The sequence below is a fragment of the Anomaloglossus baeobatrachus genome, chromosome 1, assembly GCF_048569485.1.
Source record: "Anomaloglossus baeobatrachus isolate aAnoBae1 chromosome 1, aAnoBae1.hap1, whole genome shotgun sequence".
NCBI classification, from domain to species: Eukaryota; Metazoa; Chordata; class Amphibia; order Anura; family Aromobatidae; genus Anomaloglossus; species Anomaloglossus baeobatrachus.
In genome coordinates, this window is record NC_134353.1 from 696,333,073 (window position 1) to 696,353,271 (window position 20,199).

The 20,199-nt window shown below is 45.7% G+C and overlaps 2 protein-coding genes across 4 annotated transcripts in view; both read left to right on the forward strand.

The window, feature by feature from the left end:
• RNF185 (ring finger protein 185) overlaps positions 1–10,273 on the forward strand; it is a 36,721-nt gene extending 26,448 nt beyond the window's left edge. For both annotated transcript variants that reach the window (XM_075341752.1, XM_075341753.1), the window contains exon 8: positions 9,512–10,273. In XM_075341752.1, coding sequence (XP_075197867.1) covers positions 9,512–9,609 — 98 coding nt within the window. In that variant the 3' untranslated portion in view covers positions 9,610–10,273. The remainder of the gene's footprint in view (positions 1–9,511) is intronic.
• Positions 10,274–16,680: 6,407 nt separating this feature from the next.
• LIMK2 (LIM domain kinase 2) overlaps positions 16,681–20,199 on the forward strand; it is a 60,039-nt gene continuing 56,520 nt past the window's right edge. Inside the window, exon 1 of one of the 2 annotated variants that reach the window (XM_075341755.1) lies at positions 16,681–16,759. The gene's annotated coding sequence lies outside the window, so the exon portion shown is untranslated. Of the gene's footprint in view, positions 16,760–16,793; positions 16,851–20,199 lie in introns of those variants that run through there. The other variant, XM_075341754.1, reaches the window with a different exon arrangement.

A 20,199-nucleotide genomic window follows, 5' to 3' on the forward strand; every position in this document is an offset into this window, starting at 1 on the left:
TTGGTCTTTAAACCAGTTATTGGCTTTCCTCCTTCTTGCTTTGGCACTAAAACTGGTGAGCCAGTGATCCCACTGGGGGTGTATAGCCAGAAGGGGAGGGGCCTTACACTTTTAAGTGTAATACTTTGTGTGGCCTCCAGAGGCAATAGCTATACACCCAATTGTCTGGGTCTCCCAATTGGAGCTAGAAGAAAAGGAATTTACGGTAAGTAAACAAAATTCCCTTCTTTTTCCCAATAAACTTCTCAATGGGATTTTAAAACATTAGAAAAATAAGTAACATTTATGAAGGAAATATTACAAGATAAAAAAATGGTACAAGAAACTCATAAAACTGGGCATCTACCTGCAATGTAGTGTTTCACGTTTTGAAAAGCGTACCCTTAGAGCTCCTGCATACACTGTTTGTATGTTCACACTGATTTTTAAGGAGTTTTTAGAGCAGAAACTCTCCAGTCAAATCTCATGGTTTTTTAACTCTTCATGGCGTTTGGAGAATTTTTGTTTCAAAAAACTGTGTGACCTGACATTAAGGCTATGTGTCCACGGTAGAATGTACCTGCGGATTTTTCTGCATGAAAATCCGCGACTTTCACGGCAAATCCGCACCTTATATTTGCCGCGGATTTACCGCAAATTTGCCGCGGATTTTGATGCGGATTTTCTTTTTTTTTTTTTTCCCCCCATTCTATACCCAAAATCCGCACCAAAATCCGCAACAATAATTGACATGCTGCAGATTTTTCCGGATCAAAATCCGCGGCAAATCCGCCGCGGAAAAATCCGCAGCATGGACACAGCATTTCCAAAAGGCCATTGAAATGGCTTGGAAGTGCCGCTGCTGCAGATTTTCGGAAAAATCCACGGTAAAAAAATCCACGGTAAAAAAATCCACGGAAAAATCCACGGTAAATCCGCAGCGTGGGCACATAGCCTCAGGATATAGACAGTCTGTTTCAGTTGTATCCACTCTGTAACCTGCCTGAAAAAGCATTTTAAAAATGTCAGTCACAAGGATATGCTGTTCATACATTTATACATTGTCTTTTGATCATTTATTTTTTTTTTTTTATGTAACTGCTTCAAACTACACGGAGCAGTTAAAAGAACTGACTTATCTAGTTTGTGGGGTCTTCCAAGTGTAAGGTGCCAGAAAAATGGTCGGTTGTTTAGAGCAAGCTGAAAAACGCGGAGGTTTCTGGCGTCTTTTGTAGGATTTTAAACTTGCAGCAAAAAATATTTTTGCTACATCAAGAAGGCAGCGTGTTACAGTTCCAGCAGAGTGGATAAGATTTATAGAAATCTCAGGCCCGCTGTGCTTCTTTTTATTCAGTGAAGACTCCCCTGCGGTGCCTGGTTCAGATCCGCAGCATGTGAATTTCCTTTGCAAGAACACTGAGTTGTCTATGCAGATTTCCCCATAGACCTACTACATTAGATGCAGAAAATCTGCAGGCAAAAACACACCTGCTTTTTTAGTGTCTCTCCGCTGCAGAAATGCATCATAAAGGCATCTAATCTGGACCCAAGTATGTCAGTAAGGTGTTGTTAAAGCCAAATACCAGGAAGCATCCTAAGGGTATGTGCCCACGATCAGGAGGACTCATTGTGTCCTGGATGCAGCAGGTCCTGATCTGCAGGGCCACGAGTCTCCTCCGCAGGAGATAGCAGCTGCTTGTACCCACGATCAGCGTTCAGTGCGCTGCGGTCTCTCGCTTGTGTTCTCCCTACGGAGGACGCATGTGAATCTGCAGCAAACAATTGAGATGCTGAGGTCTGGAAAGACGCACCGCAGGTCAGTGTTTGCTGCGGAAAAAACAAGCACAGTGGGTATGAGGTTTCTAGAAATCCCGTCCATTATGCTTGTACTGTACAACACAGCATTTTGGACGCAGCTGAAAGCATGCTACATCCAAAACGCTGTAAGCACTGATCGTGGGCACACAGCCTTAGGGGACTATTAAATAAAGTAATGGTCTGATCACTTTTTCTATACACAGCAGTGCAACTGCTGTGAAATAGAAGAAATCAGTCTCCTATGAACGCGGGGCATGAACTGGATATCACAGGACTACAGTGATGATCTTCAGCAGACCCCTGGCTGTCATGACAACGCGCTATCGTGGAACGCTGATGATGGGACAGAAGAGCACGCTCCCCTGTCGGCGTGCATTAAATGTCACAGTCAGAGATGGACAGCGACATTTAACAGCCGCCATCAGAGCACCGCTCCACCTGCAGCTGTTAGACATGGAGGCTAAAATAATTTAGCCTCCATATACAGGGAAAGATGCAGGTTCGGTGTACAAGGCCACATCAAAGTCAGAGACACGACTTATGACGTGCATAGCACATAATCAAAGCAAGAAGGCCTACGGAGACACCATCAAATGTTTCTCAACGCTGGCAGGAAACTAGCCAGGTCTTTCACCGGGAAGGAACAACCACGGGAAGGGCAGTCTCCAGTCAAGGAGACCACCTATGCCAAACATGGTATCCATCCACAGACAGCCGTTTCGGGGTATTTGCCCCTCATCAGTGTGGAGTAGGAATCTGGCTAGTGGGAGCATTGCCTAGTAAAAGACTATGTGAGCAAGGATGGTTGACCTTAGGGAGATCAACATCCACCACTGCGGAGACACCATCACGTGTTTCTCAACGCAGTGATTCTAGAGCAATGCCCCCTGGGAAATATTCAAAGCAAGAAGGCCTGCGGAGACACCATCACATGTTTCTCAACGCTGGCAGGAAACTAGCCAGGTCTTTCCTTAGGTCAACCATCCTTGCTCACATAGTCTTTTACTAGGCAATGCTCCCACTAGCCAGATTCCTACTCCACACTGATGAGGGGCAAATACCCCGAAACGGCTGTCTGTGGATGGATACCATGTTTGGCATAGGTGGTCTCCTTGACTGGAGACTGCCCTTCCCGTGGTTGTTCCTTCCCGGTGAAAGACCTGGCTAGTTTCCTGCCAGCGTTGAGAAACATGTGATGGTGTCTCCGCAGGCCTTCTTGCTTTGAATATTTCCCAGGGGGCATTGCTCTAGAATCACTGCGTTGAGAAACACGTGATGGTGTCTCCGCAGTGGTGGATGTTGATCTCCCTAAGGTCAACCATCCTTGCTCACATAGTGCATAGCACATAAGTCAGTAAGGGGTTAAAACATGATAGACCAACAAGTGACCATAAAGCGGGCTTTACACGATACAATAAATCTAACAATGTTTCGGCGGGGTCACGTCGTAAGTGACGCACATCCGGCATCGTTAGTGTTGTTGTAGCGTGTGAAACCTACGTGTGATTGCAATTGTACGAAAACACGTTGATCGCATACACGTCGTTCAAATTCTAAAAATTGAACGTCCGGTTGTTCATTGTTCCCGAGGCAGCACACATCGCTGTGTGTGACACCCCGGGAACGATGAACACAGCTTACCTGCGTCTCGCCTGCAATGCGGAAGGAAGGAGGTGGGCCATCTCTGCCCCTCCGCTTCTATTGGCTGGCTGCTGTGTGACGTCGCTGTGACGCCGAACGTCCCTCCCACTACAGGAAGTGGATGTTCTCCGCCCACAGCGAGGTCGTATGGACGGCTAAGTGCGTGTGACGGGATTTAATCGTTTGTGCGACACAAGCAACAAATTGAACGTGTCGCACATACGATGGGGGCGTGTCACATAGCATACGAGATCGTATGTGTAATTGTAACATGTAAAGCAGGCTTAAAGGGAACCAATCATCAGGATTTTCGTGTATAAGCTGCAGCCAGTGCAGTACTGGCACTATCATGCACAGTGTGTACATACCATTGGGGTGCAGCTCGGGTGTTTAGGCAGTGAAATTCATCTTTATAAAGTTTGAAATTTCGTGCACTTTTTGATTGACGTGTGCACCTCTGCAGATAATGTCCGGGCGGGTTATGCAGGAGTTCCCCGCCCCCCCACCAGCCTGTCCCTCCCTCTCTCCTGATGTCCGGGCGGGTTATGCATGTGTTCCCCGCCCCCCCCCCCGCGCCGCCTGTTCCTCCCTCCCTCCCTCTGGCTGTATGTAAATGCTTATCTCCGGCGCCATGTTTCTGAAGCCCCCGCATTACACAACTTGGTGTCTGAGAGGGCGGCGCCACAGCGATGTCACACCGGCTGGTGTGTTGGCCTGGTGTCCTGGGGCGGCACGATACAGGAGCAGCAGGTAATCGCGTCCTGTGATCAGCTGTTCTGCAGTCCTGTTGTGATCGCGCTCGCTCCTGCGGTCACAACGGGATCTGAAGGAGCGAGGGCGCATGCGCCGCCCTCTAACACCAAGCTGTGTGATGCGGGCGTCAGAAACATGGCGCCGGAGATAAGCGCTGTGCGCAGAGGCCCACTCCGGCGCCATGTTTCTGAAGATTAGATATTTACATACAGCCAGAGGGAGGGAGGGAGGAACAGGCGGCGCGGGGGGGCGGGGAACACGTGCATAACCCGCCCGGACATCAGGAGAGAGGGAGGAACAGGCTGGTGGGGGGTCGGGGAACTCCTGCATAACCCGCCCGGACGTTATCTGCAGAGGTGCACACGTCAATCAAAAAGTGCACGAAATTTCAAACTTTATAAAGATGAATTTCACTGCCTAAACACCCGAGCTGCACCCCAATGGTATGTACACACTGTGCATGATAGTGCCAGTACTGCACTGGCTGCAGCAGCTTATACACCAAAATCCTGATGATTGGTTCCCTTTAAGGGTATGTGCGCACTAGGCGTTTTTTTCACGCTGCGTTATGTGCGTTTTTGTCTAAAAAACGCACCCGCGGCTAAAAAAACCGCGGCAAAACCGCATGCGTTTTTGCCGCGATTTGGTGCGTTTTTTGGCTGCGTTTTTGCTCACTGCGTTTTTAATCAGTGCACAATGCCATTAAAGATTGTTGATGAAAAAAAAAAAAAAAGGTCTGATGTCATTTCCTTCTTCAAAATGTTCATTGTATGCAGGAGAGCAGACAGCAGCTGCAGAACTACAAGTCTCAGCATCCTCCATTCACTAGTGTATGCAGGAGAGCAGACAGCAGCTGCAGAACTACAAGTCTCAGCATCCTCCATTCACTAGTGTATGCAGGAGAGCAGACAGCAGCTGCAGAACTACAAGTCTCAGCATCCTCCATTCACTAGTGTATGCAGGAGAGCAGACAGCAGCTGCAGAACTACAAGTCTCAGCATCCTCCATTCACTAGTGTATGCAGGAGAGCAGACAGCAGCTGCAGAACTACAAGTCTCAGCATCCTCCATTCACTAGTGTATGCAGGAGAGCAGACAGCAGCTGCAGAACTACAAGTCTCAGCATCCTCCATCCAGGACTGTATGCAGTTTTTTGCCCAAAAAGAAAAAAAAAATGACATGGGCTTCGCCATATTTTTGTATGCTAGCCGGGTACAGCAGGCAGGTACGGGCTGCCCCCAACCCCCAGCTGCCTATTTGTACCCGGCTGGGAACCAAAAATATAGAGAAGCCCTTTTTTTTTAATTATTTCATGAAATAATTAAAAAAAAAAAATGACGTGGGCTTCGCCTAATTTTTGAGTCCAGCCGGGTACAACTAGGCAGCTGGGGATTGGAATCCACAGTGCAGGGTGCCCATGCTTTCTGGGCACCCCCACTGCGAATTGCAGTCCGCAGCCACCCCAGAAAATGGCGCTTTCATAGAAGCGCCATCTTCTGGTGCTGTATCCAACTCTTCCAGCTGCCCTGAAGCCGGGTGGCTAGCTAGGTAATAATGGAGTTAGGGCTAGCTGTATATTATCAGCTAGCCCTAAGCCCGAAATTCATGGTGTCACGCCAATATTAGACATGGCCACCATGAATTTCTAGTAATGATAAAAAAAAAACACAACACACAGAAAAATATTTTTATTAGAAATAAAACACAACACAATTAGTGACTCCATCTTTATTGAAATAAACCCCCCTCCGCAGTAATCCTGGGTCAAGGGTCCCGCGCCGTCCAATCAGGATCCAATATCATCTGATCGGTTTGCTGGAAGGCAAAGCGATCAGATGATGTGTCAGGATCAAGTGCCTGAATCCCATCACACATCAGCTGATTGTATAAAATCCGATTATACAATCAGCTGATGCATCAGTGCAAAAAAAAAAAAAATAATACTCACTTATGTGCTGTGCTGATGACCGGCAGCTCCTGCAGCGATCGATTGGACAGGAGTCTGATCCCGTCCGATCGCTGCAGCAGCTGCCGGTAATCAGCTGATGAAGTCCCCTGACGGCAGGATCAGCTGATAGCCGGCCGGGCGCAAAAAAGCCGGCGACACCGCGATCAGCTGATGCGTCAGGTGACTGCATCAGGTGATCCACCGCCAGGTCCTGCAAGCAAGGTCCTGCCCCGGGGAGACTGCACACAGCCAGAGCGGCGGTACCGAGACAGGGGCTGGGAGCGGGCATGGCACCCTGCAGACAGGTGAGTATATATGACATTTTTTTTTTCTACTGTTCACTTTGGTTTTCGCCGCTGCCTCCACCTCCCGCCCAGACATGGCGCCGCACGGAGCTGACGTGGCACCGGGCGGGTTGTGGACGCAGCGGTGACGGTACCGGGAGGATTCATGCTTCTGTGTTTACCAACAGAAGGAATCCTCTTCCTGTACACGTCACTGTAGTGCCCACCCCTTGCGTTTATAGCTGCGTTTTTAGTCAAAGAAACGCGGCTATATGCGTTTTTCATTGCGTTTTTAACATCTCATTGAATTCAATGAGTGAAAAACGCAGTGGAAAACGCAGAAATAATTGACATGCTGCGTTTTTGTGGTCACCACAAAAACGCAGCTAAAAAAAACGCTGTGTGAGGACAGCACTTCTGAAAACCCATAGACATTGCTGGGGAAGCAATGTCACTGCGTTTTCAGCACCAAAACACGGTAAAAAACGCCGCTAAAAACGCGGCAAAAACGCCTAGTGCGCACAAGGCCTAAGACTTACCCAATTTACATAATAGGTGCAGAAATTCTACAACATCCAAAACTTGCCAAAAGCTCAATGTGGGAGCATAGCCTAAGGGTGCTAAATATTACAAGGAACGCTCCATAAATTTAGAACTCTTGACAATATTCACCTCTAATTAAAGTTCCTACATGTTCTATTACTTATGTTATGCTAATCCTAAATTCTGAATTTACAGATCAGATGGTTGTCACAATGTGGAGTAATGTTTGCACATGGATGCCATAAAATGGTGTTCAAGGGTGAACAATCACTATACACTAGGCATTTTTTTTTTTACAAGGTCATTTGAAGATTGTAGGATACAAGTTGATTACTTTGACAGTTGTAAAATATTCTCTAAAAAAAAAAAAAAAAACCTATAAAAGAAAGAAAAGTGTTCATCTTTTGTTTTCCAACTGTTTACATGCTCTTAAGCCGGCCAGACACCAGATAGCTGTCGGCTGAATGTTCATTTGGCAGACGGCGATCTCTCCTGATTCCTCTATACACGGGCACTCGGCCAATGCTTTTATGTGGTTTTAACGGAGAAAGATGATTCTGATCTCTCCTGAAAACATAAAGACTGGGCGTAATAATTCCAATAGTGCGATTCTTCTCTTCCCCCGAGATCATTCATGAGGTCCCCATACACATTAGATGGATCGCTGATCTTGGGAAAATTGGCAGGTTTGGCTGGCGATCATCTGTGTATGGAGGTCTTTATGGTCCTATAAGCAAGATTCAATAATTATATAGATGGGAAATTAAAGTAATTACACCTGAAGGTGGCCATATACATTAGCTACAAGTATGTCTGGTTAAGCAACCATTGAACACACAATTGTCCCACCACTCAGCTGTACATACTTAACTCCATTCTGACTGGTACATTTGTTTTAAGTGGCCATACATGTTCAGTGATACTAGATGAGGACAAAACGGTATTATAGAAATTATCCAGTAGGGCCTAGAAGTTATTATATTAAAGGGAATCTGTCACCAGGTTTTTGCCACCTAAGGGTATGTGCGCACGTTGCTTTTTACCTGCTTTTTTGCTGCTTTTTCTTCTGCGCTGTTTAATGCCAAAATGGATGTGTTCTTCTATTCAAGCAAAGTCTATGGGAATTTGGGTTTCTTGTTCACACTATGTTGTTCAAAATGCTGCCTTTTTGTGGCAGAACTTTGGTCAAAAACTCAGCTTTTCAAAGAAGCAACATGTCAATTGTTTTTGCCATTTGGGTTTTGCAGTGCAAAGCTGAGTTTTTGACCAAAGTTCTGCCACAAAAATGCAGCATTTTGAACAACATAGTGTGAACAAGAAACCCAAATTCCCATAGACTTTGCTTGAATAGAAGAACACATCCATTTTGGCATTAAACAGCGCAGAAGAAAAAGCAGCAAAAAAGCAGGTAAAAAGCAACGTGCGGACATAGCCTAATCTCTGAGGAGTATAACGTAGAAACAGAGACCCTGAGTCCAGCAATGTGTCACTTACTGGACTACTTACTGTAGTTTTGATAAAATCAACGTTTAATTAACAGTAGATTATCATTAGATGACTACGTGGCCTGCTGCCAGGTAGTCCAGAATATTCATGAGCTGTATATAACTGATAGATCTGCAGCAGAGAAATCTGATTTTATCAAAATGACAGCAAACAGCTCAGTAAGTGACACATCGCTGGAATCAGGGTCTCTGTCTCTACACTATGCTGCTCTTAGATTGGGTAGCAAAAACCTGGTGACAGATTCCCTTTAAGTTTCACACTTTTTTTTATATCTACAAATAGTGACAATTTGTTATCCGTTTACTAAAACGTACAATTGCACTTTTTACCCAATGAATGATTGTTTTGGTTGAAATTGTTGGGTTTTTCGCATCCTTAGGGGTACTTTGCACACTACGACATCGCAAGCCGATGATAGCGATGCCGAGTGCGATAGTCCCCGCCCCCTTCGCAGCAGCGATATCTTGTGATTGCTGCCGTTGCGAACATTATCGCTACGCCGGCTTCACACACACTTACCTGCCCTGTGACGTAGCTCTGGCCGGTGAACCGCCTCCTTCCTATGGGGGCGGGTCGTGCGGCGTCACAGAGACGTCACACGGCAGGCAGCCAATAGGAGCGGAGGGGCGGAGATGAGCGGGACGTAAACATCCCTCATTGCAGCTGGGACGCAGGTAAGGTGATGTTCCTCGCTCCTGCGGCTTCATACACAGCGATGTGTGCTGCCACGGGAATGAGTAATAACATTGTACCGTCGCGGCTGCAAAATTATGGTAATGTCGGATGCTACACTGATCACACAATAACGACGCTTTTGCACTCGTTAATCGTATGTAAAAGGATTTGCACACTACGGTATCGACAGCGACGCCGGATGTGCGTCACTTTCGATTTGACCCCACCGACATCGCACCTGCGATGTCGTAGTGTGCAAAGCCCGCCTTAGACTAACGTGTGTGTTTGCCATTATTTTAGCTTTAGATTTATTTCTGAAAAATGTTTCCTTTATTTTCTGATCTTTCTTTTAATATTTTTTCCAGCTGTCCCCGGAACCCCGCAGTATGTGGATGAGCAGTTCCTGTCTCGTCTTTTCCTCTTTGTTGCCTTGGTCATAATGTTTTGGCTGTTGATCGCTTGAATATTACTAATTACCATATGGATGGCGATGAGGACTAACGTCATTAATGGATATTATCCCAATCCCTGTGATATCTTACCCTGGACTTTGCCCGGTGTCCTTCTCTGGCCTCTGATGTGCTATTCTCTAGTCGCTGCCCTTTAGATTACAAGACAAAGGGTGGTTAGATAAAAGAGAAAATGAATAAAAGTATTAATGGCTGCGGAGGAGTATTGTCACTGACGCATAAATATACTGTGTAAGAGAAGCGCCGGTAGAATTCTAAGGAGGGAATGGTAAGAATACTGAGCATATGCAAATCCGAATAATAAGCATAATAAAGCGCATACATATATGTGAAAAGGAAAATGGAAAAGACCCCTCAGGGCATTGGAGCAAGCCGAGTGGACAGCACATTGCACCATACTGGCAGTAACACTTTATAATTCTGGGTGAGATGTTCTGCAACGAATGATATATCCTGCACGGTAAGAAGTGGTGGATCAGGATTCAGGGAGCAAGAAGCCTGGAGAAAGAGTGAATTATTTTTTTTTTTGTCCAAAATGCATGCTCCAATGGAAGACGCCATGCAGTCTGTAGATATTGCTTTGGAGTTAAAGGGTGTTGATTCCTCAATTTTATGAGATTTTAATAATTCACTGGGAATAAAGTTATTTAAGATACAGTTAAGTATTCTTGTCTTTATTTTACCATTTTTATATGTTCTTCGTTACTGTTGGATAATGTCATGCAATATAAATAAGGATTGCAGTGGATCGTCAGAAAATAATTCATATTCAATACATAAAGGGAATCTGTCACTAGGATCAAGCCTCCCCTCGTCTATATGGGCATGCAGATCATAGGAAGTTGAGTAAAATGATACCTTGATATTTGCGATCTGATGTCTTAGGGGTACTTCTCACATAGCGAGATCGCTGCTGAGTCACAGGTTTTGTGACGTACCAGTGACCTCGATCTCGCTGTGTGTGACACTAAGCAGCGATCTGGCCTCTGCTGTGAAATCGCTGCTCGTTACACACTGCTCTGGTTAATTTTTTGCTCGTTGCTCTCCCGCTGTGAAGCATACATCTCTGTGTTTGACAGTGAGACAGCAACGATCTGAATGTGCAGGCAGCCGACATCTGGAAGCTGCGGACGCTGGTAACCAAGGTACACATCGGGTAACCAAGTGAAGCGCTTTGCTTGGTTACCCGATATTTACCTTGGTTACTAGCGTACGCCGCTCTCAGGCTGCCAGTGCTGGCTTCCTGCACACGTAGCCAGAGTACACATCGGGTAAATAAGCAAAGTGGTTTGCTTAGTAACCCGATGTGTACCCTGACTACGAGTGCAGGGAGCCAGCGCTAAGCGGTGTGCGCTGGTACCCAGGGTAAATATCTGTTAACTAAGCAAAGCATTTTGCTTAGTTGCCCGATATTTACCTTAGTTACCAAGCGCAGCATCGCTTCCACGCGTCGCTGGGGGTGGTCACTGGTTGCTGGTGAGATCTGCCTGTGTGACAGCTCACCAGCAACCCGTGTAGCGACGCTCCAGCGATCCCTGCCAGGTCAGGTTGCTGGTGGGATCGCTGGAGCGTCGCTTAGTGTAACGGTACCTTTAGAGATTAATTAATTATTATTCAACAATTTCTAAGCTCCAAAGTAATGAATAATTTATGAAACTGTAAACCTGCTCTCGCACTACAGGAAACAGTAGGTGACTGGTTATGATGACCATGATATTCCCAGACTAAACCCTGTATCATGTAAACCCACCATGGTGGACGTGGAATGATTTGAAAGATTACGTCACTGCCCCTTCCTTCATATGTCACACATATGTTCAATGGGCTTTATCCCTGGGAATGCATAAAGAAGCTGCTTGTACGCGTCCCCACTCCTTTGCCGCACTGCACATTGCCAGGGAAGAGAATTGCGCCATGCACAGGATTTACACAGCGCTGGTGGTTGCGTCGCTCATGCACAAAGAGACGCACGTACATGATTACTAGGTGAAGGGAATTCAATGACCACCTTAAATCAGCCCCCCCAACTACTAGTCACCTACAGATTCACATGGCGCGAGTACAGGTGTAAGGTTGGTTTTATAATTATTCACCATCGCTAAGCCACAAACAGGAGTTTATTAGAATATAGGAGAAAACAGAAAAACAACAACAAACGGCTATGTAGATAAAAATAAAGAAGTTATGGCTCTTAACACAAGATGGGGAAAAAATATGCTTGTATAGAAATAGATCTTGGACCTGATGAAGCTGATGTACTGTCTTTGAAAATCCAATGCAGAACCACTGAATTTTCATTGTGAAAATGTCCCTGCATAATGTTATAATGAAGATATTGGCCAGCTGGATTAAGAAAATGTTTATTTTATGGACGTGAATCAAGTGATAGGTTCCCTTTAATATCAGGATTATACATCCATTATCACTTTTTTTTTTGTTTTTCAAAGTAAGTGCACCAGCCTCATCACTTCAATAATTCTGTACTGTAATAAGTACTAATCTGCAGTACCAGCAACGGCCACTACATGGTAAACGGCGCCGTGTTGTTCTGGCTCTGTATATCTTTGACATCCGGTGCGGATAACAGATGATTGGAGGAGGACTGGGTGTAGCCCCCCCAACCATCAGATATTAATGACTATCTTAGGGATAGGACATCAATATGAGAGTCGTAGACAACCCTTGACTGAAGAATGGCTAAGTAGAAGTCTATGGCATACTTTTTCAGTCTCGGAGAGCAATGGTCGGCTGAGCAATTCTGCTCCTTTATATCGGTGATCTTTGTTTTCAGCTCCGAGATTCCCCGAATCGAAACTTCTCTGACATCTCAAAGCTTTTGTGAAAGACTTATTTCCTCTTGCATTTAGTAAAATAATCCTTAAGTAAATAGCTTAGTAAATTCCCCCAATTTGTTTTTGCGGTAAATGGTTGTTTTTTTTTTTTTTCTTCGGTTTTTCCCCCAAAGAATTCAAAGAGATGCAGAGAAGCCACAGCTAAAAACTATAATTCTTTACAAAAAAGTAACAATCCACACATGATTTTATCAATAAAGTTTTATCAAAGCCAAGTAACAGGAAGTTTCACAAATAAAGCAACAGTCATAATTGTGATTGGTGGTGCGCTGCTCTCCTGCAGAGCTGATGCTTGGTTTTGTATTATTCTCTGGGGGACTGGTTGTTCCCGGTCTCGGGCCCTGTGGGAGGGGCCTGTTCGTTGGAGCCTCATTCCAGGTGATTGCTCTGCTTTATTTTAGAGCTACTTCACCCGGAACACTGCCAGGAATAGTTCCTGTGGTGCAGCAGTGACTCTATTGATCTTGTCCCGCTACCTCTTTCCTAGTACCCTCCTCCACCTGTATCCCCGACCCTGACTTGACTCCCAGACCCCCGGCTTATATCTTGACCTTGGCTCCGCTCTCTGCCATTGTACCTGACGAGTCTTCCTGGCTCCTAGACCCCCGGCTTGTATCCTGACTTCTGCTCCGCTCTCTCCATTGTAACTGACACAAATTCCCAGCTCCTGACCTTTGGCTTGTTTGACTACTCCTCCACTAGTGTATCTAACGACACCTAGCATCACAGCAACTATATTTAAAGCATGACATTACAAATAGAGATAAAAGCCACAGCAGTAATGATAAAAACGTATGTAAATGAAAAAGGAAGACCCTGATTCATCAAGAGCAGCGTAAGGCCTCACTCTCCCAGTCGTATGTACTAAAGCGGGCTTTACACGCTACGACATCGCTACAGCGATCTCGTTGGGGCCACGGATTTTGTGACGCACATCCGGCCGCTGTAGCAATGCCGTTGCGTGTGACACCTATGAGCGATTTTGCATCGTCGCAAAAACGTGCAAAATCGCTCATCGGTGACATGGGGGTCCAATCTCAAATATCGTTACTGCAGCAGTAACGAAGTTGTTCCTCGTTCCTGCGGCAGCACACATCGCTCCGTGTGACACCGAAGGAACGAGGAAGCTCTCCTTACCTGCCTCCCGGCCGCTATGTGGAAGGAAGGAGGTGGGCGGGATTTTCGTCCCGCTCATCTCCGCCCCTCCGCTTCTATTGGGCTGCGGTTCAGTGACGCTGCTGTGACGCTGAACGAACCGCCCCCTTAGAAAGGAGAGGGTTCGCAGGTCACAGCGATGTCTCAGGGAAGGTAAGTAGTGTGACGGGTCCGGGCGATGTTGTGCGGCACGGGCAGAGATTTGCCCATGTCGCACAACCAATGGGCGTGGGTACGCACTCTGGCGATATCGGTACCGATATCGCAGTGTGTAAAGCGGCCTTTACATGCGAGAGCATCCGATACGATATGCTAATGACAATCAGCGGCCCCTTCACTCTCCCGCCTTCTGACAAATCACAGATATCTGGAGGAAGTGAGAAGCACCAAAAGCTGGGAGAGTTAGGAGCCACTGATTGGCCGCAAGGATCGCATGACCTAACAATGTCACACAATGGGAGAGCCAGTGACGACCACTAGAACAGCACAGGAGCGTGTATGGGTTTTTATTAATTTAGAGGCAAACAGAGAAGGAGTTGTTTGAGTAGTAGACAAACCCTTTAACAGCACCGCTGCAGATAACAGCTGAGTGCTCACATTTCTTCAGTACTCCCGTATGAATGAATGGAGAGACTTCGCATTGTCAACCACCGACCCATATGGGGCACCAGAGGAGAGTATAAGTGTTAGGGCGCAGTCAGATGTCAGTTTAACCCCGGTCTAGGATCACATCGCAATGCTCTGAGTCGCCGGCAAGATTAAGGTCACCGCCATAATCTCGCGCCTGCGCAAAGACCTCACCGGCTCATGCAAACGCACCTATGCTTTCGGCACTGCCCCGCGATGGGGCAGAGCGAACTGTGCCTGCACGAGCCGGGAATGACTGCACAACTTGGATGATAGGCGTCACTCATGTCAATCGTGGAAAGAAGATGACTAACAACAGCAGAAGGAGGGACAGGAGCCAAGAAAAGGACGCCCATCCGACCAGAACAGGTCATTTGCATACGTGGCGGCAGATTTTATAAAGGTATTTCTGGGGTCTGCATGAGGAGTCGGGGAACAAGGTGCACCTTCACAGAATGCAGCCCAGGAGCTGCAGAAGGGGGATACTTTTGGTTCAATTCTGAAAAAACTTGTGACAGGTTCCCTTTAAAAATGAATGCAATAGCAATGCACAGTTGACCATTTCTCCATGGTCCCAGTGGGTAGACTCGCAGTGGTCGGGTATAGTGATGGCCAGTCCGGCCCTTTTTGGTGATCTAGATCACTTGACTCCGCTCACCAAAAAGTGACGGCTCTTTTGGATGTTAAATGGATCCCTATTAAATGTGTTCACCCCATGTTCAAATCTGTGAAAATTGGTAATTTGCTCATTTGCGCCAGGCTGGATTACCTGAATTTGATGTGCGGCATCACTATATATGTAATGGTGGGAGATCAGTGACCCAAAGTCATTTACCCCCTTAAAAACACCAGTATTGGATATATGCCCACGTTGATGCCAGTTCTGATGCCCAGAACCCGTTTGGGCTGGGCTAGAGTAACCTGAGTTTGATTTGGGGCATCACTAGGTATGTAATGGTGGTGTGAGATCAGTGACCCATGTAATGGTGGTGTGAGATCAGTGGCCCAAGGTCATTTAACCCTTTCAATAACACCCTTCGGTGTCCACTTGAACCCCTTAACGACAGTAGGCAGTAATATTACATCCTAAACCACCACAGTGGGATCCCCCCTTGCTGCTGCCGGCAGCTGGCAGGGATCCACGCACATGTCAGCTGTCATGTGTGGCTCGCAGTCACGAGTGGAGCCACGTTCCACCTGCGCCTGTTAACCCCTTAAATGGTGCTGTCAAAATGTGACAGGGCCATTTAAATGCCGGTCTCTGTAAAACTTCACTTACCCGGCCCCATCGGCGGCGCTGTGAGACGATTGTTGTCATGGTAGCACAGAGTCATGTAATGACTCATGTGGCTCACATGACTCACTTCCTCTTTCACCCGGTCAGCTGCTGCCAGTCACAAGAGGTGAGAGTTTCTGGTGATCACAGCTGTGATCAACAGAAAAGAATGAGCAATCAGACTGATGATCGTTAAAGTCCCCTACTGGGGACCAGTAAAATTAAAAAATTAAAAAAAATAAAAAAAAAGTTCAAATAACCCCTCTTTTGCCCCATTGAAAACTAAAGGGTTGAAATATAATAAATATATACATATTTGGTGTTGCCGCGTTCAGAAAAGCCCAATCTACCAAAATGTAAAATCAGTTAATCTGATCGGTAAATGTAGTGGCAAAAAAAATCCAAACACCAAAATTATGTTTTTTGGTCGTCACAAATTTTGTGCAAAATGCAATAACAGGCGATCAAAACGTAGCATCTGCGCTAAAATGGTACCGTTAAAAACATCAGCTAGAGACAAAAAATAAGGCGTCACTGAGCCATAATCCCGAAAAATGAGAACGCTACGGGTTGCGTAAAATGGCGCAAAAAGTACGCCACCTTTTTTGGACTACAAGTATGATTTTTTTTTAACCCTTTAGATAAAAGTAAACCTATTCATGTTTGGTGCCTACGAACTCGCACCGACCTGAGGCATCACACCCACACATCAGTTTTACCATATAGTGAACACCGTGATTAAAATATCCCAAAAACAATCGTGCAATTGCACTTTTTTTGGCAATTTTTCCGCACTTGGAATTTTTTGCCGTTTTCCAGTACATTGTATGTGTATGGTAAAACTCATGGATTCATTCAAAAGTACAACTCGTTCCACAAAAAAAAAGCCCTCATATGGCAAGACTGACGGAAAAATAAAAAAGGTACGGCTCTCGGAAGAAGGGGAGCAAGAAACAAAACCGTAAAATCACCCGGGGGTGAAGGGGTTAAACATGTAAAAATCATTTATTCTTTTTTTTTTGCTAAATAAACTGCTGAACGCGTCCTCAGCCCCATGACTCCTATGTCCTCCCACAGGGCTGGATAATGGCCACACAGGTGGAGACATGTCTGTGCTGCCTGCGGGAGGCAGTGCCCGGAGCTGACCAGCAGGAGACGCCCTGGCCTTGAGCAGGGACTGGTGGAAAGTTCGTAAAGGAGGCGGGGCTTAGATATGGGACGAACAGGACACAGGTACGGATTGAGCCTCACCGGTCTCCATAGAGTGACGTCACCGACGGTGTGTGTGTGAGGCGGGAGCGGCCAGAGGAGAGCGGAGTGGTCGGTAGGTGTGGGCGGAGGTGGCATGCTGTGCCATGGCTGGCTGCTCTGATCGCTGCTCTTGCCGGGCACGCCACTGGTCCTTGTACTGTCGGACACTTATTGCTGCTTCTCTGTATTGTGTAGTTATAGACGTATCCGTGCACTACTGTAAACTGATCTGCAATGCTGCCCTGGTAAATGGCTATTGCTCTCTGTTATCAGCCAATTGTGTATGAGCAGAGGCTGAAATGACTGCTCAGTGCTTTTTCTCCAGAATGTTAGCAGCCATGTTTAGTGTCCCTTTATATGGGGGCTGCCTGGTCTGCAGTGCCTGTGTACCCCAGTAATGATCAGGGCCTGTATGCTGTGTATGGAGCCTATCTGTGCCCACCCTCGGGTGTAGTGGGTGCGGTGCCCGCCGTGTATGGCGCAGCAGTGTGTGATCCTGAGCCCCCTGCACTGTCACAGCCTTTTTTTCAGGAACAAAGTGAAAATCCTGATGTTGGGAAGGTTGTGTTGCAGCGCCACCTGCTGGCACATTCCTCCATCACAGCAGGGCTGTCCAGGCTCCAGTGTTGGGGGCTGCAGGGGCCATTCCCACAGCTGGATTCATTCCATAGCAAAAATCTGACTTATGAGTCTGCGGTCAGATAAGGGTCAGTGTGTCAGCCACCACGGGGTTAAATAACTTTCTAACATGCTGCCCAAATGAAAGCTGCCGCTGCCTGTGACTCTACCGCCATCATCTGCAGGCTGTCAGCTTTTCTTGCATACATTGCACACGTATTGCAGTTTCTCCAGTGCACAGTAATGGCATCAGCGGGGTCTGATGTTGTGAAATTTCCTATGATTAGATTATTGCCTCATGGCCGCATTGTGCATAATCTCGGGGTTGTATGGAATTAAGCTGGAAGCTATAGAAGTGTCTGCTCCTCTGTATGTTGTATTAGAGCTTCATTACCTGGGGCTGCACAAAAAACGACGCCATAAGATGGTGTGCATGAGCCCGTACTCCGAGCGCAGCATTTAGTCTTATACACGTACACTATACATATATTAAGGACATGCATGTGTAAAACACACACACTATGCATATATTCAATACACACACACACACACACTATGCATATATTCAATACACACACACACACACACTGCATATAATCAATACACACACACACACACACTGCATATAATCAATACACACACACACTGCATATAATCAATACACACACACACACTGCATATAATCAATACACACACACACACACACACTGCATATAATCAATACACACACACACTGCATATAATCAATACACACACACACACACACACACACACACACTGCATATAATCAATACACACACACACACTGCATATAATCAATACACACACACACACTGCATATAATCAATACACACACACACACACACTGCATATAATCAATACACACACACTGCATATAATCAATACACACACACTGCATATAATCAATACACACACTGCATATAATCAATACACACACACACACACACACACTGCATATAATCAATACACACACACACACACTGCATATAATCAATACACACACACACTATGCATATATTCAATACACACACACTGCATATATTCAATACACACACACACACTGCATATATTCAATACACACACACACACACTGCATATATTCAATACACACACACACTATGCATATATTCAATACACACACACACTATGCATATATTCAATACACACACACACTATGCATATATTCAATACACACACACACTATGCATATATTCAATACACACACACACTATGCATATATTCAATACACACACACACTATGCATATATTCAATACACACACACACTATGCATATATTCAATACACACACACACTATGCATATATTCAATACACACACACACTATGCATATATTCAATACACACACACACTGCATATATTCAATACACACACACACACACTGCATATATTCAATACACACACACACACACTATGCATATATTCAATACACACACACACACACTATGCATATATTCAATACACACACACACTATGCATATATTCAATACACACACACACTATGCATATATTTAACATGCACACTATAAACACACGCACGCACACACACACTATAAACACACGCACACTCATTACTCACACTGATATTCGGCCCTAGGATGGCTGGCACAAACATGCCATTTTTCACTTTTCTTCCAATATGTAACTTTCTAGTAATCTCATTGCAGGATCGCTATAAAATCCATACTTTTTCTGGCGTGGTCTGACTTGTAAAGTCTACAGTATGTTGACCATTTCCCTATAATAGACATTGGTGCCCATTTACACACGGCAGATTTTGTTACAACCTCATCAGGTGGTGGCCACAATGATCTGTGAATATGAAGTGTCCCGTGTAGCGGTGAGAGGTTCCATGTCCTAGTAATGTGTGGACCCCTTTTCCCAGCCCATGAGAGAGAATTTGTTTTGACATGGAACTTCATTCTGTTAGTGGTTCCATGCCCAGGGTCAAATTGGTTCTATACCAGTCAGGACCTTACTGCTCATGTGCAGCAGTGGGAATGGATGACACTTGGGCATGATAATGTCAAACGAAACGCCACTGGAACTGTCAGGATACAGTGGATGGTGGGGATGCTAGAAGGTGTATCTTACTACAGCCAGCCTCCTTAACTGCTTGTGAAGTGGTTATGAACCCTCCACTGGGCACTAGTAACCTAATTTGCATAAATGAGTTTTTCTTAGGCTGCTTTCACACTACGTTTTTTTTAACTTGCGTTCTCTCCCTCTCCCCCTCCACCTCTCTCTCTCCCTCCCCCCCCCCCCTCTCTCTCCCTCACCCCCCCTCTCCCTCCCCCCCCTCTCCCTCCCGAGAGGGAGAACACTCTTGTAACCAATGTAAATATCAGGTATCCAAGCAAGTTACCCGATGTTTACCTTGGTTACGAGCCTCCGCAGCTGTCAGATGCTGGCTCCCAGTCTTTCACGTTCAGTTCCCCTCACTCCCGATCACATGGCTCCAATACCTGCCAATAAACTTAAAATGACAGGATCCTGCAAAATAACACATGCGTTTGCATGCGTTTTTTCTTTGCAAAAACGGGATCTGCTTTTGCAGCAAAAAAAACGTTCATGACGGATGTTAAAAAAACGTAGTGTGAAAGCAGCCTTACCAGTGGTACTTAGCTCAGCAGCAGTAAAGTTATCGTTGGCTTTGTTGAAGGGTGTGTATCATTAGAAAATTATAAAAAAAAAAAATATGCCGTATATATTTATTACACACACATCCTGCAATTTTCACACTGGTGCTTTTTTTTTTTTTTCTTT